The 16,838-nt window shown below is 45.5% G+C and overlaps 1 protein-coding gene across 6 annotated transcripts in view; it reads left to right on the top strand.

Annotated features, from left to right (window-relative positions):
• The window catches only part of Prox1 (prospero homeobox 1), a 51,927-nt gene extending 35,650 nt beyond the window's left edge, over positions 1–16,277 (top strand). For 4 of the 6 annotated variants that reach the window (XM_038348861.2, XM_038348860.2, XM_042056030.1 and 1 more), the window contains one exon: positions 10,888–16,277. In XM_038348861.2, coding sequence (XP_038204789.1) covers positions 10,888–11,076 — 189 coding nt within the window. In that variant the 3' untranslated portion in view covers positions 11,077–16,277. Of the gene's footprint in view, positions 1–5,579; positions 5,834–10,887 lie in introns of those variants that run through there. The other 2 variants (XM_038348864.1, XM_038348863.2) reach the window with 2 other exon arrangements.
• Positions 16,278–16,838: the final 561 nt, after the last annotated feature.

The following is a 16,838-nucleotide window of genomic DNA, read 5'->3' on the forward strand; positions in this document are numbered from 1 at the left end:
AGCATCTGCGAGACGGTCTTGTGTGTGGATTCCTAAGTGTGCCTGGCAGCAAGGCACCCAGCATTATCTCAAGTCCCCTTGGGCATTGGGAAGAGTCTCTCCAGCCCCCCAATGCTCCCTGGTTTATCCTAGAAACTCTCCCTTGCTTCTCCAAGCCATCAATATTTCTTGAGAGATTTCAGAGTCAGCAGAATCCTCATTCGTGCCTTTTGAGGTACAGGTGGCCCCTCTGTGTCTACATGGTTGTCTGTGGAGCTCAGCTTTTCCACGGGTGTTCTAGTTCCCTGATATCAAATGGTGTAGTATGCTGCCTGTCCAAACCTTCCTTGTATATTGTAAGTCATCTCATGATGTAGAATGTACATCGCGTGACGTAGAAGCCTTATCACCGTCTGTGGTAATGGTTCCTAAACTGCTCTGTTCAGTAATAACGCTAAAGGAAAAAAACTATGCAGTATTCAGGGGAGATGCATTTTTTTTCCAGATAGCATGCATCTGAGTTTGGTCAGCTCTGTGGAGATGGAAGGTCAATTCCACAAGCTTACCTTCAGCTCTGCAGAGTGTAGTCATGAAGTAAAGATGGATGGAATTCCCCAGATATAAAAATAAAACAAAAACGCTCTGGCAGAGCAATGATCTTGTAGTCAAAATCAAGTGATGGAATTGTGTCTGTTAATCTTTCCTTCCCCCACAAACAACCGGAAGATTATTTGGGGTATCTTAAGTCATTGTCAGCAGACCCCACCATGGGTGGTCTCTCCGTCCCTGTCAATGCTTTCTTTGGTATTTACCATGAGCAAGGCTGTCCTCATTACCCTTCTGCACCTAGGATCTTCCTAGGAATGTTGCTCATGTTGTTCCATGCACAGGAACACAGGGCAAGCAGACCAGGTTTAATATTGGCCTAAGCGGGGCTGGCTCATGACGGGAAGGCTGCTGCTGAAAGCCATCACATAATGCATTGTCCAGCAGGACAGGAGTCACTACGGATTACCTGTGCCCCAGCCTTCCCTTAGCACAATATCAGAGAATTAGGCCATGTTGATTTTGGATAATCTTCTATCCAGGAATGGCACCGAGCTTGGCTCTGTTTGCTTTAACCACCTCAGCTTGTAATTGTCAGGAACGCTAACCTCAAGAACTCTTAGCTTGTCTTGATGCCAGGGGCACACGCCCTAGGCTGCCTTGATGAGTAGTTTTGTTAGCCCTACAAAGCAACTGGTCTGCGGGCTTCAGTTCCCAGTTTCCCCTCTGAAGGTGGAAGCAAGGGATGAGGTGTATCGTGAAGCATGCAGGCATCTCTGCTGGGCTCAGTGAAGCCTTTACTCCTAGGAAATACTCAATTTCCTAATCAAAGCAGGATGTACTCCCGTCCATCCCAGCCTCTGTGTATGCCTTATTACCTCTATCCCCATTAGCTTGGACAGCCTCAGCTACGTCCGGCGAGACATTGCAGGGTGAAGCCGGGAGTCAAGCCCAGCTCCCCCTAAGAACATCTGGTGTGCCCATGGGATTATTACGTAAGGCGAGAGCATTTGGCATCTAGAAATCTGGTAGACTTCAAGTCAGGTTTTGAACAGAAGTTGTCTAGCTATGCCCTGCGTGCCAGGTCTGTTAGTTTCTCTTTGACAGTGCCTGTGCTAAGCATGGCTTTTGTATTGTTAAACAGTTGCAAGAAGGAAGCGTGTGTATCTAAGAGCCACCCTTTATCTAGGTTGAGGACTTCTGCTGGGGGCCACTTTCCTTATTGAAAACACGGAGTAGGCTGAGATATCCCTCCAGTGTCTGAAGCTACAGAATCGTATGGCTGTTTGGTGGAGTCATCTTGGTCTAACCTTTACCACCACAGCCTAACAGGGGCAGCCTCAGCAGAGTGTTTCTGGTGGTGTCTCAGATCTCAGGTTTCTGTGTGGCACCTCGGGAAGATGGGAAGAGATACTTGGTTTCAGTTTCCGTGCCTTTTTTTGCTGTTTGTTTTATTTTGTCAGTTCTAACTCTGACTCACTCTTTTGAGATAGATGAAGAATTTGAGAAGGAAGAACCCCTTCCCCCACAAATCACAACAAATGGTTTCCTAGCGTAGCACTTCAAGACTCCCATGCAGGAGCAAGTGAAGTGACTATTTCAAGTATATTCGAGAACTGGATTTCAGCCCCACAGAAATAAATGTGGAAAACCTTTCAAGACATACTCATTCTGCGCCTGGGTTGCTAGCACCAACTCTTCTGTGAGGGTGGAAAAGATGAGTTTATTATTTTCTTATCTGTCCACGGAGTTGACCATGGGATGTGTATGCGGTTTAAAATGCACGCCTGGATTGTTAGCAGGAAGAAACGATGGTAAGATATGTTTTCTGTGACCCGGAAATCATAGCTACTGAAGGTGCTATCCATAGCACCCTGTGTCTGTGATGTGTATGTATGCTATCAACATCTTAAAGGTGTCAAAATCTTATAGTGGAGCTCTGGGTTTTCTAAATATTTAAATTCTCAAAGGCAGCCACACTTCAGATAAGGAAACAAAAGGAAATGCCCAGGTGTTTCTTTGCTGTTGTCGTGAGGGGGATGTACAGATGGAGTGTGTGTCAATCACAGTGCGGCCACCCCCTCCCCCTCCAGCTAGGTCCCTCCCTCTGATCCTTTTCCAGCGACCCTGGCCTCTCTCTTGGTCTCCCTGGGACTGCTCCCTTCCACAGTGGCCTCTGGGGGAGACTCTATGGGCTTTAGCATTGACAGAGGCGCTAGCATTGACAGAGGCAGGGGTGCTGTTGGAGCAGGTCGCAGGTCTTGCCTGGGAGAATACACAAAGGGTCAGGCTTCTCTTTGACCAGCTTTCCTAATCACCTTCGTATCTAGCAGAGAGAAGCCTTGAGGCTCTGGGGTAAACCAAGGCTCCTGTTCCTTCCTGGGGCCAGGGTCGTCCCTCAATCCCCACAGCCCTTCCACATTACCATGACATTGCCTGATGAGTGTGGGCTGGGAGCAGCTTCCACCAGCTGAACCCTCTGATCCCCAGCTCACTGGAGAGTCTGGCTTTGGGATTTTGGCAAGAAGGCCTATTGCCCATGGGGTCAGCATGAATAAAGATTTCTTTCTTCCTTTCCTTTTTAAAAGTCAAACATCAACTGAAACTCTTCCCAAGGCACCCTCTGCTCTTGTCCCCTCCTCCCTCCCTCCCTCCCTCCCTCCCCCCCCCTCTCTCTCTCTCACACACACACACACACACACACACACACACTTAACATTTCCTCACCTGAGAAAGTTTACTTTGTGTAAAATTTGAACACAAATCCATCTTACCATTTTGAAAGTGTGTTTGCCCAGCTTTGTAGTAGGGACAGACAAGCTGTTTGAAGGCCACATACTTTTCAAACCTTGGTTGCAACACGTTTGCCCCGTTTTGAAACTGTCTTTATCCAGCCAAGGAAAAGGAAAATCTATTTGACAAAGTGACACTCTGGCCAGTTTATCTTGTAATATGGCTTTAGCTCCCTGAGCCTATTGATTTTCTTAAATTAATGTTTACAGAATGCTACTGAATTTTGCTCAACGGAACATTGTTCTCTTGTAGCTTTGTTTTAAGATATAAGGGGGTAGGGTTGCAGGGTGTGTTGGGAAGACAGGGCACAGACCATTACATCATGTGTTCTTTTGCTTAAACCAAGGAAATGCAGGCTTTTTCTCTGCGTGTGTTTTTTAAAAAAAAAAACAAAAAACAAAAAACAAAAAACAAAAACATTTCCTGAGAGTATTTAGTCTTCAAATGTTGAAGTAGCTAAGTGTGTAGTTAGGAAATGGGTTCACGCTTGGGGCCCCATATTACAAGAATATTAAATTAATTGAATCCTCCAAGGTGCCTGAAAGTTGAATGTTCCCTGTAGCATCAGAGGGAGGTTTAGGCCCACTCTTAATTGTTGTGGAAACTTCCCTCTAGTCTGCTGTATCCCTGGCGGCTGCCCTCCTCCTGCACATGGGTAGAATGTCCTAAGCATTTGCATGCTATTTGGCCCTTTGGTGAGAACTCTAAGCAGGACGCCTTACTCTTAGGCGTTGGTACTCAGGGTTAATGCATAAAAATGTCTCTAAAGATGACTCCAGATTGGCTCTTCCCAGGGCAGAGCCTGCTTCCATCCAGCCCCTGACAGCACAGGTGAGACTTTTGAGTCCCACACAGCATCTTTCTCCATTTGTTGACCCAGCCAATAATATCGCCCAAGCGGACCTCCTCAAAGTGTCCCTCAGACCCGTGCTTTCATGAGCTCATTAACCACAGTGAGATACTTCTAAGTGTGAGGACCATTCTAACGTTTCTGCCCAACATCTTTCTTGGACATGGTCTCTTGTGCCTTCCCACACAGGCACATTCCCCGAAGGGAGAAGCTGTTGGGAGAGACTCCCAGGATGATGCCACCCTTAGCATCCTGGATCTCCCCATCTTCTGAAAGGCCTGGGAGGCTGGACTGGCCACACAACCTAAGTGCATGCGTGGCTGGCATCTTGTGACCATATTTCATAGTCCCATGACTTATCTTTTCTGCATCTGGCGGAGTTAGGGTGAGCAAGACAGAGGCAAGGAGCTCCAATCGTGTATCTATACTGCTTTTCTACCCGATAGTCTTTGTGAAGAGTAACTGCAACATCCGAGTTTATCTATCTCGTCCACTCCGTCTATGCAGTCCATCCATCCACTCCGTCTATGCAGTCCGAGTCCCCAGCTTGTGTCACTGCTGTCAGGGGACAGGTTTCTCCTTGATCAATATTGACTTAACAAACAGCAGGGATGGGCGAGTTTGTTTAGAGGAATCATGTGCCCACCAGGGTGAATGGCTGGGAAAGAAGTCCAGTACGTGTCTCTTTCCTGGGACCTCTATGTGCCAGGCGTGTGCATGCGTGGGGTGCATCGATGCCCTTTCCTGAACTCTGCCGAAGGCATTCGGAAATCATCCGGGAAAGCCTAGCTGCGTTTGCTCGAGATAGTACTCATACTTGCAGAGGGTTCGTGATGTATAATTGAGTTTCGAAGAACATTCTAGAGTCTGATTTTCTGTCCACACCTCTATGCAGGTTTACACATTTTGGAAAAGTACCCTGGGGTGAATGGCAAGTACATGCATCTTGCCCTAAACCCTTCTAGATAAGGAGAAGGGAAGAAACTGCACACAGAAGCGATAAAAGCAGTTTAACAAGGCTATATATACATCACACACACACACACACACATATATGGAATGAACCTATGGAAGCATAGGCTTCTGTATGGACAGACTAAGTCCTGCCCCCAGGAGGCCCTGCAGGTTTTCAGAACTGCTTAGCCAGCCTGAGCCTCAGATGCGTGTCGCTGTCCTCGTAAAAACGAATTCAGCAGCGCCCAAGTTGAGACCACTTTTCTTTCAACTCCACCAACACAATTGCTTGCCGGCTCGGGTCCCTGCCGTCCATGCAGGGTGACTTGGGGGCATCTGGGGCGAGTTTGAGGCTTTTTGTTTGTTTGTTTCAGTGAATGGGGAGGGGCTGGGGATATTTATTATTTGATTTGGTGAGTTCCCCGAGTTGTAAAAAGCTGTCTGAAATTTCATGCAGAGCGGTCTGAGGAGCCGGGTTCTGTTTTATTTACTGCACAGTGGAGCAGCCACGAGGATTAGTCCTACAATACCCGTAACAAGCCCAACAGCTGATGCATGTGATGTTGGGAGGTGACAAAAACGGTCCAAGTATGCGGCTGGCTACGGCAAGCCGTCAGCAGATGCAGACAAAAAGGCCGGAGACAAGAATAACCCTCTCTCAAGGCGAGCGGCGAAGAGGATCCAACATGCCAGCACCCCCTTTCTCCTTGACAATTGTCTTCTACAGTCAGCGTTTTATTATTGCCTTATATAGTATTAAAAAAAAAAAGTCGAGAAGCAGAAAAAGAAAACCCACACACAAACTAATATCACCAAAATACACCGTCAGCCACTCCTGTCCATCCTTACACACGCGTTTCCGTTTTTATGTTCAAGTTTGAGGGGAAATAGCTTAGACGATAGTGTCAAAAAGGTCTTCCTTCCTAAGATCAGAATCTATTGATGGGCTGAATGAGCCACTAGGCTGTGGTTCTTGGGAGGGGCTCGGGAGAGAGGCAATGCCTGGCTTGTTTTCGAGCCATTTCAGTAAAGATGATCCCACCGGTGGGTTGAGGCCAGTGGGCCAGTTTTTGAAGGGGATCAAGGGTGGAGAAGTGTCCACGGGGACCTGAGCAAAGGGCAGGGTTATGGTCCCCCCACAAGAGGCCAATGAATGAACTGGTGGATGCTTCAGAGGTGTGAAAATTCAGCTTCTCTGTCTCCAGAAAATAGGGGAGGCTGTCTTCTTTTCAACCTTTGTCATTCCCCTCTATTCTCTGTGACATTCATTCAGCTGCCAAGAGCGTTTGGCAAGGTTTGGGCCAGCGAGCACACTTCCAGTGACCGCTAACCTTGGTATGTCCTGACACTTATGATGAGTGTCTGCAGGACACAGAAGGCAGGCAGCCTGCTATGTCAGGCTTTCATTATGGACTGCAGAGACTAGGGACAGCCAGTTTAATAAAACAAATCATCCTTGAAGGTAAAGCAACTGGGAAGAGGAGGAGGAAGACAGGAGGGGGATGTCTTTGCCACTCAGTCTGATGAGAGAGAGAGAGGGAGGGAGGGAGGGAGGGAGGGAGGGAGGGAGGGAGGGAGGGAGGGAGAGAGGGAGGCAGGGAGGCAGGGAGGCAGGGAGGCAGGGAGGCAGGGAGGGAGGGGGAAGGAGAGCCAGCAGATAGCAGGGAAACATCCACTCACCCACCCCACTGCATGTGTGTGCTGCCCAGCTGTGGACCCAGCAGATGTGAACTCCTCCTATCCTCCTGAAACCCAAGAGCCACTGGCTCACTCTGATCAATAAGCAAGAGCAAATCATTGGGATGGAATTGACAGATGCTTGTTGGCCAGCTCCCTTCAGAGTGACCACTGTATTCAAGTACCTCATTACCAGTGTATTCTCTAAATGTCAAGGCAAGACCGTTTGGGGGTGAGGCTCCTTGGCCAGGATGCCTTTTTATCAAGGCAAAGTTTCCATTCTCCTCTCCTGAAGAACTCCTGGCCAAGCAGCTCCCACAATAGCCTCCTCACTCTGCCAAAGACTTTGGAAGCCTTTTGTTTTTCCCCTGTGGCATGTCCAAAGGCCTGGCCTCCCCCTCCCCCGCCCCCAGCAGCCTGCATTGTCTTGCATTCCAGTGACTTGATTGACTGTTGCACCTGATGCTGAGGAGAGAGACTGGAGGGTTCATTGTAGAGATTGTTGGGTTCTATTAAAAGAAACCTAGATAAGGGATCACTTGTCACCAAGGGCTTCTCTGCAGATGTTTATTAGTGATTGGAAAGCCATTAGTTGTGAGGAGGTGCACAAAATACAGGCAATATCACGTTCCTAATCCTGAACCCCAGTGTCCCCCCAAACATCAGGAAGATGTTAGTTTATTACACAAATAAAGGTGGAGAGAGTTTTTGATCAGAGAGAGAAGGCTCCCTGTTTCCATGGGTGAGGTCTCTCTCTGTGGGTGGAATCCCCCGGCACTCTCTGAGAATAGCAGTCACTGACCCACGCTACCTCTGGAGCCACCAACCAAAGAGAGAGGATCTCCAAGAAACCTTTCACCCAGCGCAGTCCTGCGTGCACACTACCCAGAGCAGGCAGTAAGTTAGCAAGCTGCTTCATTTGTGCACAGGGAAGGTACCCATTCCCAATAACCAGCCGACAGCTCCCTCTCTGTGCCCACTTCTGTTTACATTAAGGTCACAGGCTCCCTGGGGGTGGTTTTCTGAAGTCGTAGACACATAGCTTGTCAGGAATCTGTTGCCTACAGTGGGTCAGCCCGTCTTGATAAAATCATTAAAGCCAGGCTCAGGGTACAGGTCTGTCATTGCAGCACCCAGGAAGGAGGAGGCAGGAGGATCTGAAGGTCAAGACCACCATCTTGGACTACTTGTGCGTTCGTGGCCATCCAGAGCTACATGAGACCCTGCCTCAAAAGATGAAGTTTTAGCATCTAGCATGTTCTAGGGGAAAGATGCCTTGGCTCGCACAGTTGACGAGCATCTTTATCCCATGATTACTGTATCTCAGAGAATCTCCTAGGTTTTTTTCACCTATAAAATGATAGTTTCTGAGACCCATATTGCTGAAAATTTTCATGAAGTTGCTTCTTTTTTGGTCTTGATAGTGATACTGATGATCAAACCTAGGACCTTGCACAGGCAGTAAATATTGTCACCGAGCTGTATCAGCCCTGGGCTTCCTTTCCTCAAAGCACTGAGAGAGGGAATGTCAGGAGACTACAGAGCATTATGGAAGAAAGCAGAGAGGGGAGGTCTTCTTGTTAATGACAACAATGTTCGTGGAATAGTTATAAAAAGGCCTGCCACTGAACGTGTAAGCGAAGGAAGACCTGGGCTCCTCAGCCAAAGACACCTTGTGATGAGGACGCTGAAACCAGTTACAAGGAAGTGAAAAGCCAGACACAATACAAAAGCTGTCACCAGGCAGCTGGTGGGATGAGCTCAAGAAATGGATGTTTAAAACAGACCACTAATCCAGCAGGCCTCAACCTATGGGTCATGATCCCAAAAAGAACACAGGAAAGGAGAGATCATTTACATTATGATTCATAACAGTAGTAAAATTACTGTTATGAAGCAGCAATGAAAATAATTTTGTGGTTGGGGGTCACCCCGACATGAGGAACTGTACTAAAGGGTCGCAGCATTAGGAAGGTTGAGAACCACTGATCTAAGCTAAGGCTCACGGCCACTGAGAAAGTGAGTACAGACTTAGCTCCATCTCTGAAGTCCCGCTGTTCTCCCAAAGTCCTTAAACCACCCTTGCTCCTCCAGGGCCTGTGCTATAGTCGAGTTACCCAGACAGCTCTGCTCCAGGCAGTTCCCACAAGGCCCATGTCCTTGCTCCTGACTGTGTGTGCATTGGGGGGGTGGGAGATGGGAGTCCTTAGAGTGGATGGGACTTCTGGCTTACCCCTTTCTCTAGAGCTCACACCTGTGTCTCTCAGCTCCTCTCTCCTGAAGTTCTGGGTTTGTTGTCTGAGAAACACCGTTTTCCATGGAGGTTCTGTTGCCAGCAGCCAGCGAGAGCACGCTGCTTGGCACCAGTGATCTTTGCTCCTGTAGCATTTGGCTGCAAACCTGTGCCCCAGCCATGTGTCCTCTCTCAGTAAGGCAAGTTTGCTATGACTTGTCACTGGGTGGGAACGCGATGCTCCCTCCAGGAAATCCGCGAGTGTGCAGGTGCTTCCGTGGGAATCTGTGGGGGAGCTGTAGGGGTTCTTAGCAGACTGTTGTTTGCCCAGCCAGGGAGCAGAAGGCCCTCCCTCCGTGTTCTTCCAGTCAGCTCTGAGCTCTGTCCTGACAGACCAGGGGAAACGCCTTTGGGAGAGATTGCTCAGTACCCTTCTCTTTATTTCTGAGGTGGGGCCTCAGTGTAGCTCTGACTGGCCTGGAACTCACAGAGATCCAAGTGCTAGATGGGATTAAAGATGTGGGACACTAGTTGGTGCTTTCCTTTTCTAGACTCCATGTTGGGTGCGTCTCACTTTTTTTTTCTGGGAAATTACTAGATTTCCCTAAAGAACAATTGACTTGCTATTGGAAGCAATGAGCTACTTTGTCCAATTTGAAATTTGAAATCCAGGGACATGCAGTGATTTTTTTTTTTTTTAGTTTTCTGTGTCATCTGCCATCCATATATGTGTGTTAATACATGTATGGCCCATGTACATGCCCATTACACTTGTTGAGAAAAGACCAAGAGGAAGGTGTTGGACGTGCTCATAGGTCAATGATCTCTCTGTTGTTTCCCTAACTGGCATTTCTGAACTGTGGTGAAGGTTTTTCGTGGTATATCTGTGAGGGCTCACTAACGTGTACTGGAAAAAATACAACTTCATGTAATTATTCTGTGAATCTATCATGTTCTTCTGTGAGTTACTGCTGAAGAATACTAAGTGTTCCTTTTCACAGTCAAGAGCTCAGGCTGTCCAGTCAGCGAGTAAGAGATACAGACAGACAGCTCATGTTGCTATGGATACAAAGGCTTGACAAAGAGAAATTACAAAAAGATTTGGGGATTGTTATCTTGGGATGACCTAGAGTGACTTCTTTGGATCTCACCCTGCTTAGTTTTCTCATTGTATAATTGAGATAGCGTCTTACACTGAGGTTGGAAGAAGGGAATGGCGTTCAGTATGAGATGTAACATGGTGCCTGTCACAGCTAACACCCAGTAAGTACAACAGTGACCAGGTACACAACCCACTGTCTAAGAACAAGTCTAATGTCCAAGCAAAACATAGGAATTTGGAGTTCAGCTCAAATCTCATATCTCAGGACTTTGTGTTGTGATCTTACCATTTATGGTACTGACTTCAGAGTTTCCTCATTGACAATAGATGCCCAGTATTTATTATTCGATTCTGAGAACACATTTTTTTCTTTCATAATGAAAGTCAAAAGGAGAAAGAAATAAAATTCCAAAAAGGAGTGGGCAGGTTTGTTCTAGAGTGATCTGCCCACCTCTATGAGTCTGTGGGCCTCCTCTCTCTGCAGTGGTGTTCACAGTGGAACCCTGGTGCTGGTGGGCCTGTGTCTGTCCTCAGCACAAGGCTCTCTCCTGAGATCCGTGGAGCAGCCGCCGTCTATCACAATGCTGCTATATATAACAACCCTGCACAAGAGAATAGAGGCTGGCCATTTTTAGAACATGCAGGTGCCGTCTAAAGCCCCTCTCTGAGGGCACGGAGTTAGCTCCATTTCCTTTGAAGAACTGCAGACTTGAAACTGAAAACTTTATTAATGCCGTGCTCTCCCTGTATCAGCAGGTTCCAGAGAGGTTCCTGGAAGTTGCGCAGATCACATTACGGGAGTTTTTCAATGCCATCATCGCAGGCAAAGATGTTGACCCTTCCTGGAAGAAGGCCATATACAAGGTCATCTGCAAGCTGGATAGTGAAGTTCCTGAGATTTTCAAATCCCCGAACTGTCTCCAAGAACTCCTTCATGAGTAGAGATTGCAACAACTCTTTTTGGAATGTATGAATAGAAGAAGTCCCCCTTGGATGTCTAACTTCTGTGTGTCTAGATTTTTATTTCCTATCTGTGTGGGGGGGAGGCATGGGTGTGTTGTGATATCAGCTGGTGGTTCCTGCTCATCCCCTCTGGGTTGTTTTAATTTTCCCCACTACAGGGGGATGGGTACCTTCCTTCTTCGCCTTTAGTTACTTTTGCCCAAGGCCCTTAATATTTGGAGACTTGAGGTTGGGTTGATTTTTCAGAAAAAAGGAATGTCAGCCTGTGTAAAGTCTACAAGAGCTAAGGACACTCTGCACCAGGAAGCCTATTGTAAATGGCCACCAGCAGAGTGGACCCTGACTAGGACACCGCCCCCACCCCACCCCACCCCGTGCCGTGTCTCTGGTTTCTAGGGTTAAGAAGTTCTGCTAGAACTCAAGGAAAGCGCTTCACACACTGGAATAGCTTGTTTAATTTGAGCCTCATAAGTAACTTTTCCTTACACGTTTTCACAGATGCCAGCGGCAGCTGGGCAGCCCACACTCAAAAGTACCCTCAAAGGACAGATGTTTAGAATGGTCATCATCACCAAGCCTTTTCTAAGAGAAATGGCATACACCCCAGACTAAATTTTTACAAAACCGAGTCTCTCGAGATGAGACTGGAAATCTGTGCGGGTGGACCGGCTGTCCCTGTAAACTTTGTAACAGGCTCTTGGTGGGACGTGTTCTCAGAGGTGTTGACTTAGAGAAGACCCTGTACTTTGTCTTCATTTCCTATTTATTTTGCTTCAGGTATTAAAAGGCATGTACCTTTTAGATGTATTCTTTGCTTGACTTCATATGCTTAGCGTTGCTGTTGCTGTTTAACCCTTCTTGTTTCTCTCCTAACACACTTCTGGATCCCTTTCTATAGTAAGGAATTCAGAAATGCCACTGGCCATGAAATCCTTGCCTACTCTTGGAGCGTGTTGACAGTTGCTGGTGGACCCGACCTTCACATTCTGTGAGGACACCACCCAGGAATGGCTCGTTTACATGAGTATGCCAGGATGGCAGTCTCTCTCTTCACTTTGGGTATAATATCTTAAAGCGACAGATAATGTCTTTTTTCTATTTCAGAAGCTAATATTGACCAAAGTGTGAGAAGAATACAATAGGTTAGTTTGGGGTTACCCAAGAAGACACAATTTCAGCATACTGAGAAAGCTAGCTGCTATTTTCCCTGTTCTCAAATGGCTCCCCCGCCCCCAGTTTTTTGATGACGTACCATGTCCTATGCTTGCATTTAAAATGCTGGGTACCATTCACACTTGCTTTCTTGGCTGAATTTTTGTGTACAGATGCAGTGAACAGCACTGTCCACTCTAATAGTGTGGTCCAGGCCCCTTCTTCCCCTTAGATAATTTGACAGACACACTCTAAAAACAACACAGTAACAAATCTGGCATTTAAAACATAAAGAACAGAAACACTGTTTTTCATTATTTTTTTTAAAGTAAAAATCAGCATTTGACTTTGGAGGATGCAGGTCAGCCCTTGTGCCTGTCTAGCTGGCTGGATCGCTGTAATTCAACATCATTTATAAATTCTGCTGATGGACAGGAATGTACGAACACAATTATTGTCAGCACAAAGCCTGAAAACCTGCTGACTTTAAGCTAAACAGTGGAGCTCTGCGAGGCCGCGCATCTTCCAGGAGGCCAGAAGGCCCTAGCAATGAGGACAGAGCATGAACAATTATGGTCAACACTATTCATTCACTACAATGGCATCTCCTAGCGCTCACGCACCCAGAGATGCATATAAAATTGTTAAGAGTGTATTTCTTATTTTTCTGGGTGTCTTTAGAAACAAGAAGCCCAGGTAACCAACCACACCACTGAAACAAATGCTAAAAGTCAAACGACAGAATCAGGAACCCAGTCAGTAAAAAATATGGAAGTCTTTGACATGCTTTGTCTGGAAGGTTCCTGCAAGGGCCCTGCAGGGTCCTGGCTGTTCCGAGTCACATGCCAGTCAGATCCCCACCTCGTCACCCTTCGCAAGGTCAAAGGCAAAGGTGCAGTGTAGTCAGCTGGGAAGACAGATTTCTAGGTATCTTCACAATCTGGGGCAAATCAATATTGATTCTAGACTTACTTGGATTTTTAAAATATTGTTTTCTTCTGCCTTTCTAATTGAAATAGGCAAATTTAGCAAAAACAAATGTGTGTGTTCTGCTGACTGTCACTGCCCGTATGTACCTAGACTCTCCCCTCAGTGTTCACTATGGCTGGAGGTGACTTCACACTGGCAGTCTGAAGACAGACTCAGCCCTATGTTGGAAGCAGGTTTCCATGACTTTGCATTGAGGTGGTTGCTCCCAATACAGCCATCAGGTCATGTGTCCTCCCAGTACAATGGTAAAATCACACAAGCCTGTCTCGCAATGCTCCTCTCAAGCAGTTAGGCTTTAAATAAAACAATAACAGTAACAAAAGCCTACTACCTTTCAAATCTCGACTCAGCTCTCTCCAAGTGAAACCTTTTCTTTTTTTTGTGCACAGGAGAAAGTTGACTTTTCACAGTGCGAGAGTGGGGACCAACTCTAAAGTCTGTTGCAATTCCATATCTTCACTTCTTTTCTGCTAGCCCTATATTATTTTTGTGCGTACACTCAAGGTGATAAGTCTGTGCCTAGATCTAAACTGCACCAGCGCGGGGATTGTTAAGAATCCTTCAAAATACCAGTTCTTTCCCCACCAGTACAACTGTTCTTGTGCCTTCTGAGGCTTTCTGTTTCATCTCTTTTTACTTTATTTCCAATACTACAGCTGCAATAAACACTACATTTTTTTTCCTGGCTGTTTGACATAATGTTGATAGCTATGCATATTTTGCGTCTTTTTAAAACGAAGCGGGAGAATAATGTTTTTGAAGAAGAGAAATTTTTAGAACAGTTTGATACACCGCAAATTATTTTTTTCCTCAATTGTTCGAGCAGCATTCGAGTTTTGGAGATTCTTGTAGAAGCCAGTTTTTTTTTTTTTTTTTTTTGTAACTGTGGTGTAACTCTTGTGTTTTCTTAGCCTAATGAGAAGCACTATAGAAGCAATATTTCATACCATGTGCAATGTGTGTGCGGAGGTGTGGGTGCAAACACACAGGCACACACATGTAAAAAAATATACATATGTATGCGTGTGAGGTGGAAAGCTTACCTTTCCTTATCTAGACTTAAGAGCTTATTTTAGGCATTTGTTATGTTTTGTGAGAAGAATGTTCTATTTGCAACAACACAACATTGACTTCTTACTGTCTCTCTGGCTGTTCAATGGAGATGTTTTGCATTAAATGGTAAGAATATGTGGAAGATGTTAGGATATAGTAATTACTTCAGTAACTGTTCTCTCCCATATTCCTGAAGTTTGCTTTGTGCCTCCGAGTATTACTTAATTGAAGTGTTTTATGTTTGAAGAAATCCTTGTTACTGTGCTAGGAATATGGGTAAATATCATTTTAAAAAATTTAAAACGTCAAAACAGAAACACTAAAGCAAAGGGGAACTTTTATAAGGAAATGTAAATATTTAACCTCATGGCCGTTGTTACGTAAGACATGAGATTTTAATAAATATCTACAGTATCACAGCATCTGTTGAATTTATTAGGGACACTACAGTAACTACAGGCAGTTGAAAGCATTCTCAGAAATCCTGTTCTCTACTAGCAAAACAGAATAGTCTCTATCAGATGTCAAGGGCAAGGGTAATGGCGTCTCTGTAAATCTGTGACATTTCTTTTCTGTGTACATGAAGACATTTAGTAAATTGTCCCCCACATCCACACACATGCAGGTTAATATTGACTACTTACAGAGTTTCGGGAGGGTCCCCCAAAGTGACCATAAATTAATCAAAGAGTGGTTTGCGGTTTGCCGATGTTCCCCAGAGCAGCAACATGTGTAAGGACACGAACATCGTTGCTGTGTATATTAAAGAGTATTCCTGGTGTGAACAGCACAACCATTTCCTCCTGGTGTAAACTCTGTGTCTTTAGATTACAGCCCTGTTTTCAAAGGCTCCCCTTGGAAAACACAATGGTTGGTACGTGCGCCACCGCATTGCACTTCCCGTCACATGCGAGGTAGCGCACCTTTGCCTCTGTAGATCAGCTGGTTTCAAACCACCTAAAAAGTGAAACTAAAATGTTCATCCTCAGAGCTGGGGTTCACACTGGTGTTTAATCTCTGCGTCCTTTTGAAGGACCCTTCTAAGACTATGTGGAAGCTCGTGGACTTTGAGTCTTCTCGACTGAGCTCGCTCTCAAATCAGACACCCCCCTGATGTGCACACACGCGAACAGGCAGGCAAATGGCAGTCCTGCCTTTGTGAAAATGGATTTACTAGATATTTTTTTTAACAACAGATTCCTCTGCGTATGAGGGAATAAGGCATTTTAAAATTGTATATTGCCACTTCAAATTTAGACTTAGGAAAAATGATGTATTTGGAGTTGGTCTCAGCTCCCAAGAAGGGTCAAAGGTCACAGCTTCCCCCAACATTGTCCCAGCCATTTCTCATATGTATATAGTATAAACCGTGACAAACACTGCCTTTATATGATTTAGCAATATGTTGTAAATAGCATTATGAAGCTCTTTTTTGTAATAAAGACCCTTTGATTTGAATATAGTACAATAACTGAACTGATAAAGTCATTTTTGATTTTTTTTTTAGCTAGAGGCAATTTCAATTGTGCATTTTGTTATTGTCTGTTGTTCTGAAGACTGCATAATTTATTGGTTTAATTTATCCTAATTTATTTGATGAAGGTGTACAATTTTGTATTACCAAGGATGTACTGTAATATTAATTGATAGGATAAAACAGTGAGACTCCCTGTCCATCTTCAAAAGAAAACAAAGGTGCCGGAGACAATTGATTTTAAAGTAAAAAGTAAATCAGTTTAGTTTGGCAGCTACTAAATTTTAAAACAAGGAAGAAAATAAAGGACAATGTTGTCATGGGGAGGGCGGGGAGGGTTTCCGTTGTGTGTTTGAAGCTTTTCTATATCTCCGAACTTGGACCGTTTGCTTTGTACCACTAAAGGGTGCAGTAGTCAACTGCCTTGTGTGCCTTCCATCCTCTCCTGAACTGAATGTATGTGCAGTATATATGCAAGCTTGTGCAAAATAAAATATACATTACAAGCTCATCTCATGGGATTTTTTTTTTTCTGAAAACGTGTGACATTTTGTTTTTGGACCTCTGAGGCTTCCGTCTGACTGATATCAGGTTGTAGGTTTCCTTCCATTGCTGTTCTCGCTCATGCAACCCAACGTTCCTCCAGGCCATGCCCGAAAATCTCCTTTCTGTGTCAGGCGTGCTGGAATGGCTTGCTTTGTTGTTGTTGTTGTTTTAATAGAACTTCTCACTTGGATTTAACATTAGTACCCCTCAACTTGAGGGAAGAGAGAAAGTAGTTCACCCTGGGGAGGTGACTTCTGGGTACACACTTGCTGCGTGAGTGACAGGACCTGAGATGGTGGAGACCCAGAATTCAGCTATCACCACACGTGGGAGCAGTCTTTAATCCCAGCACTCTTAGGGTGAAATATTGGAAGGGTGAAGGCAGGAGCCTCTAGGAAGCTTGTAAGCCAGCTAGCCTGAAGATGAAGACCAGATGGCCTGAGGATTAAGGCCAGCTAGTACTGGGGTACACAGACCAGACAGTCTAGGGGTACTCAGAGGCAAACAAGACCTGGTCTCAAACAAA

The sequence above is a fragment of the Arvicola amphibius genome, chromosome 12 (genome assembly GCF_903992535.2).
Source record: "Arvicola amphibius chromosome 12, mArvAmp1.2, whole genome shotgun sequence".
In the NCBI taxonomy this organism is placed as follows: Eukaryota; Metazoa; Chordata; class Mammalia; order Rodentia; family Cricetidae; genus Arvicola; species Arvicola amphibius.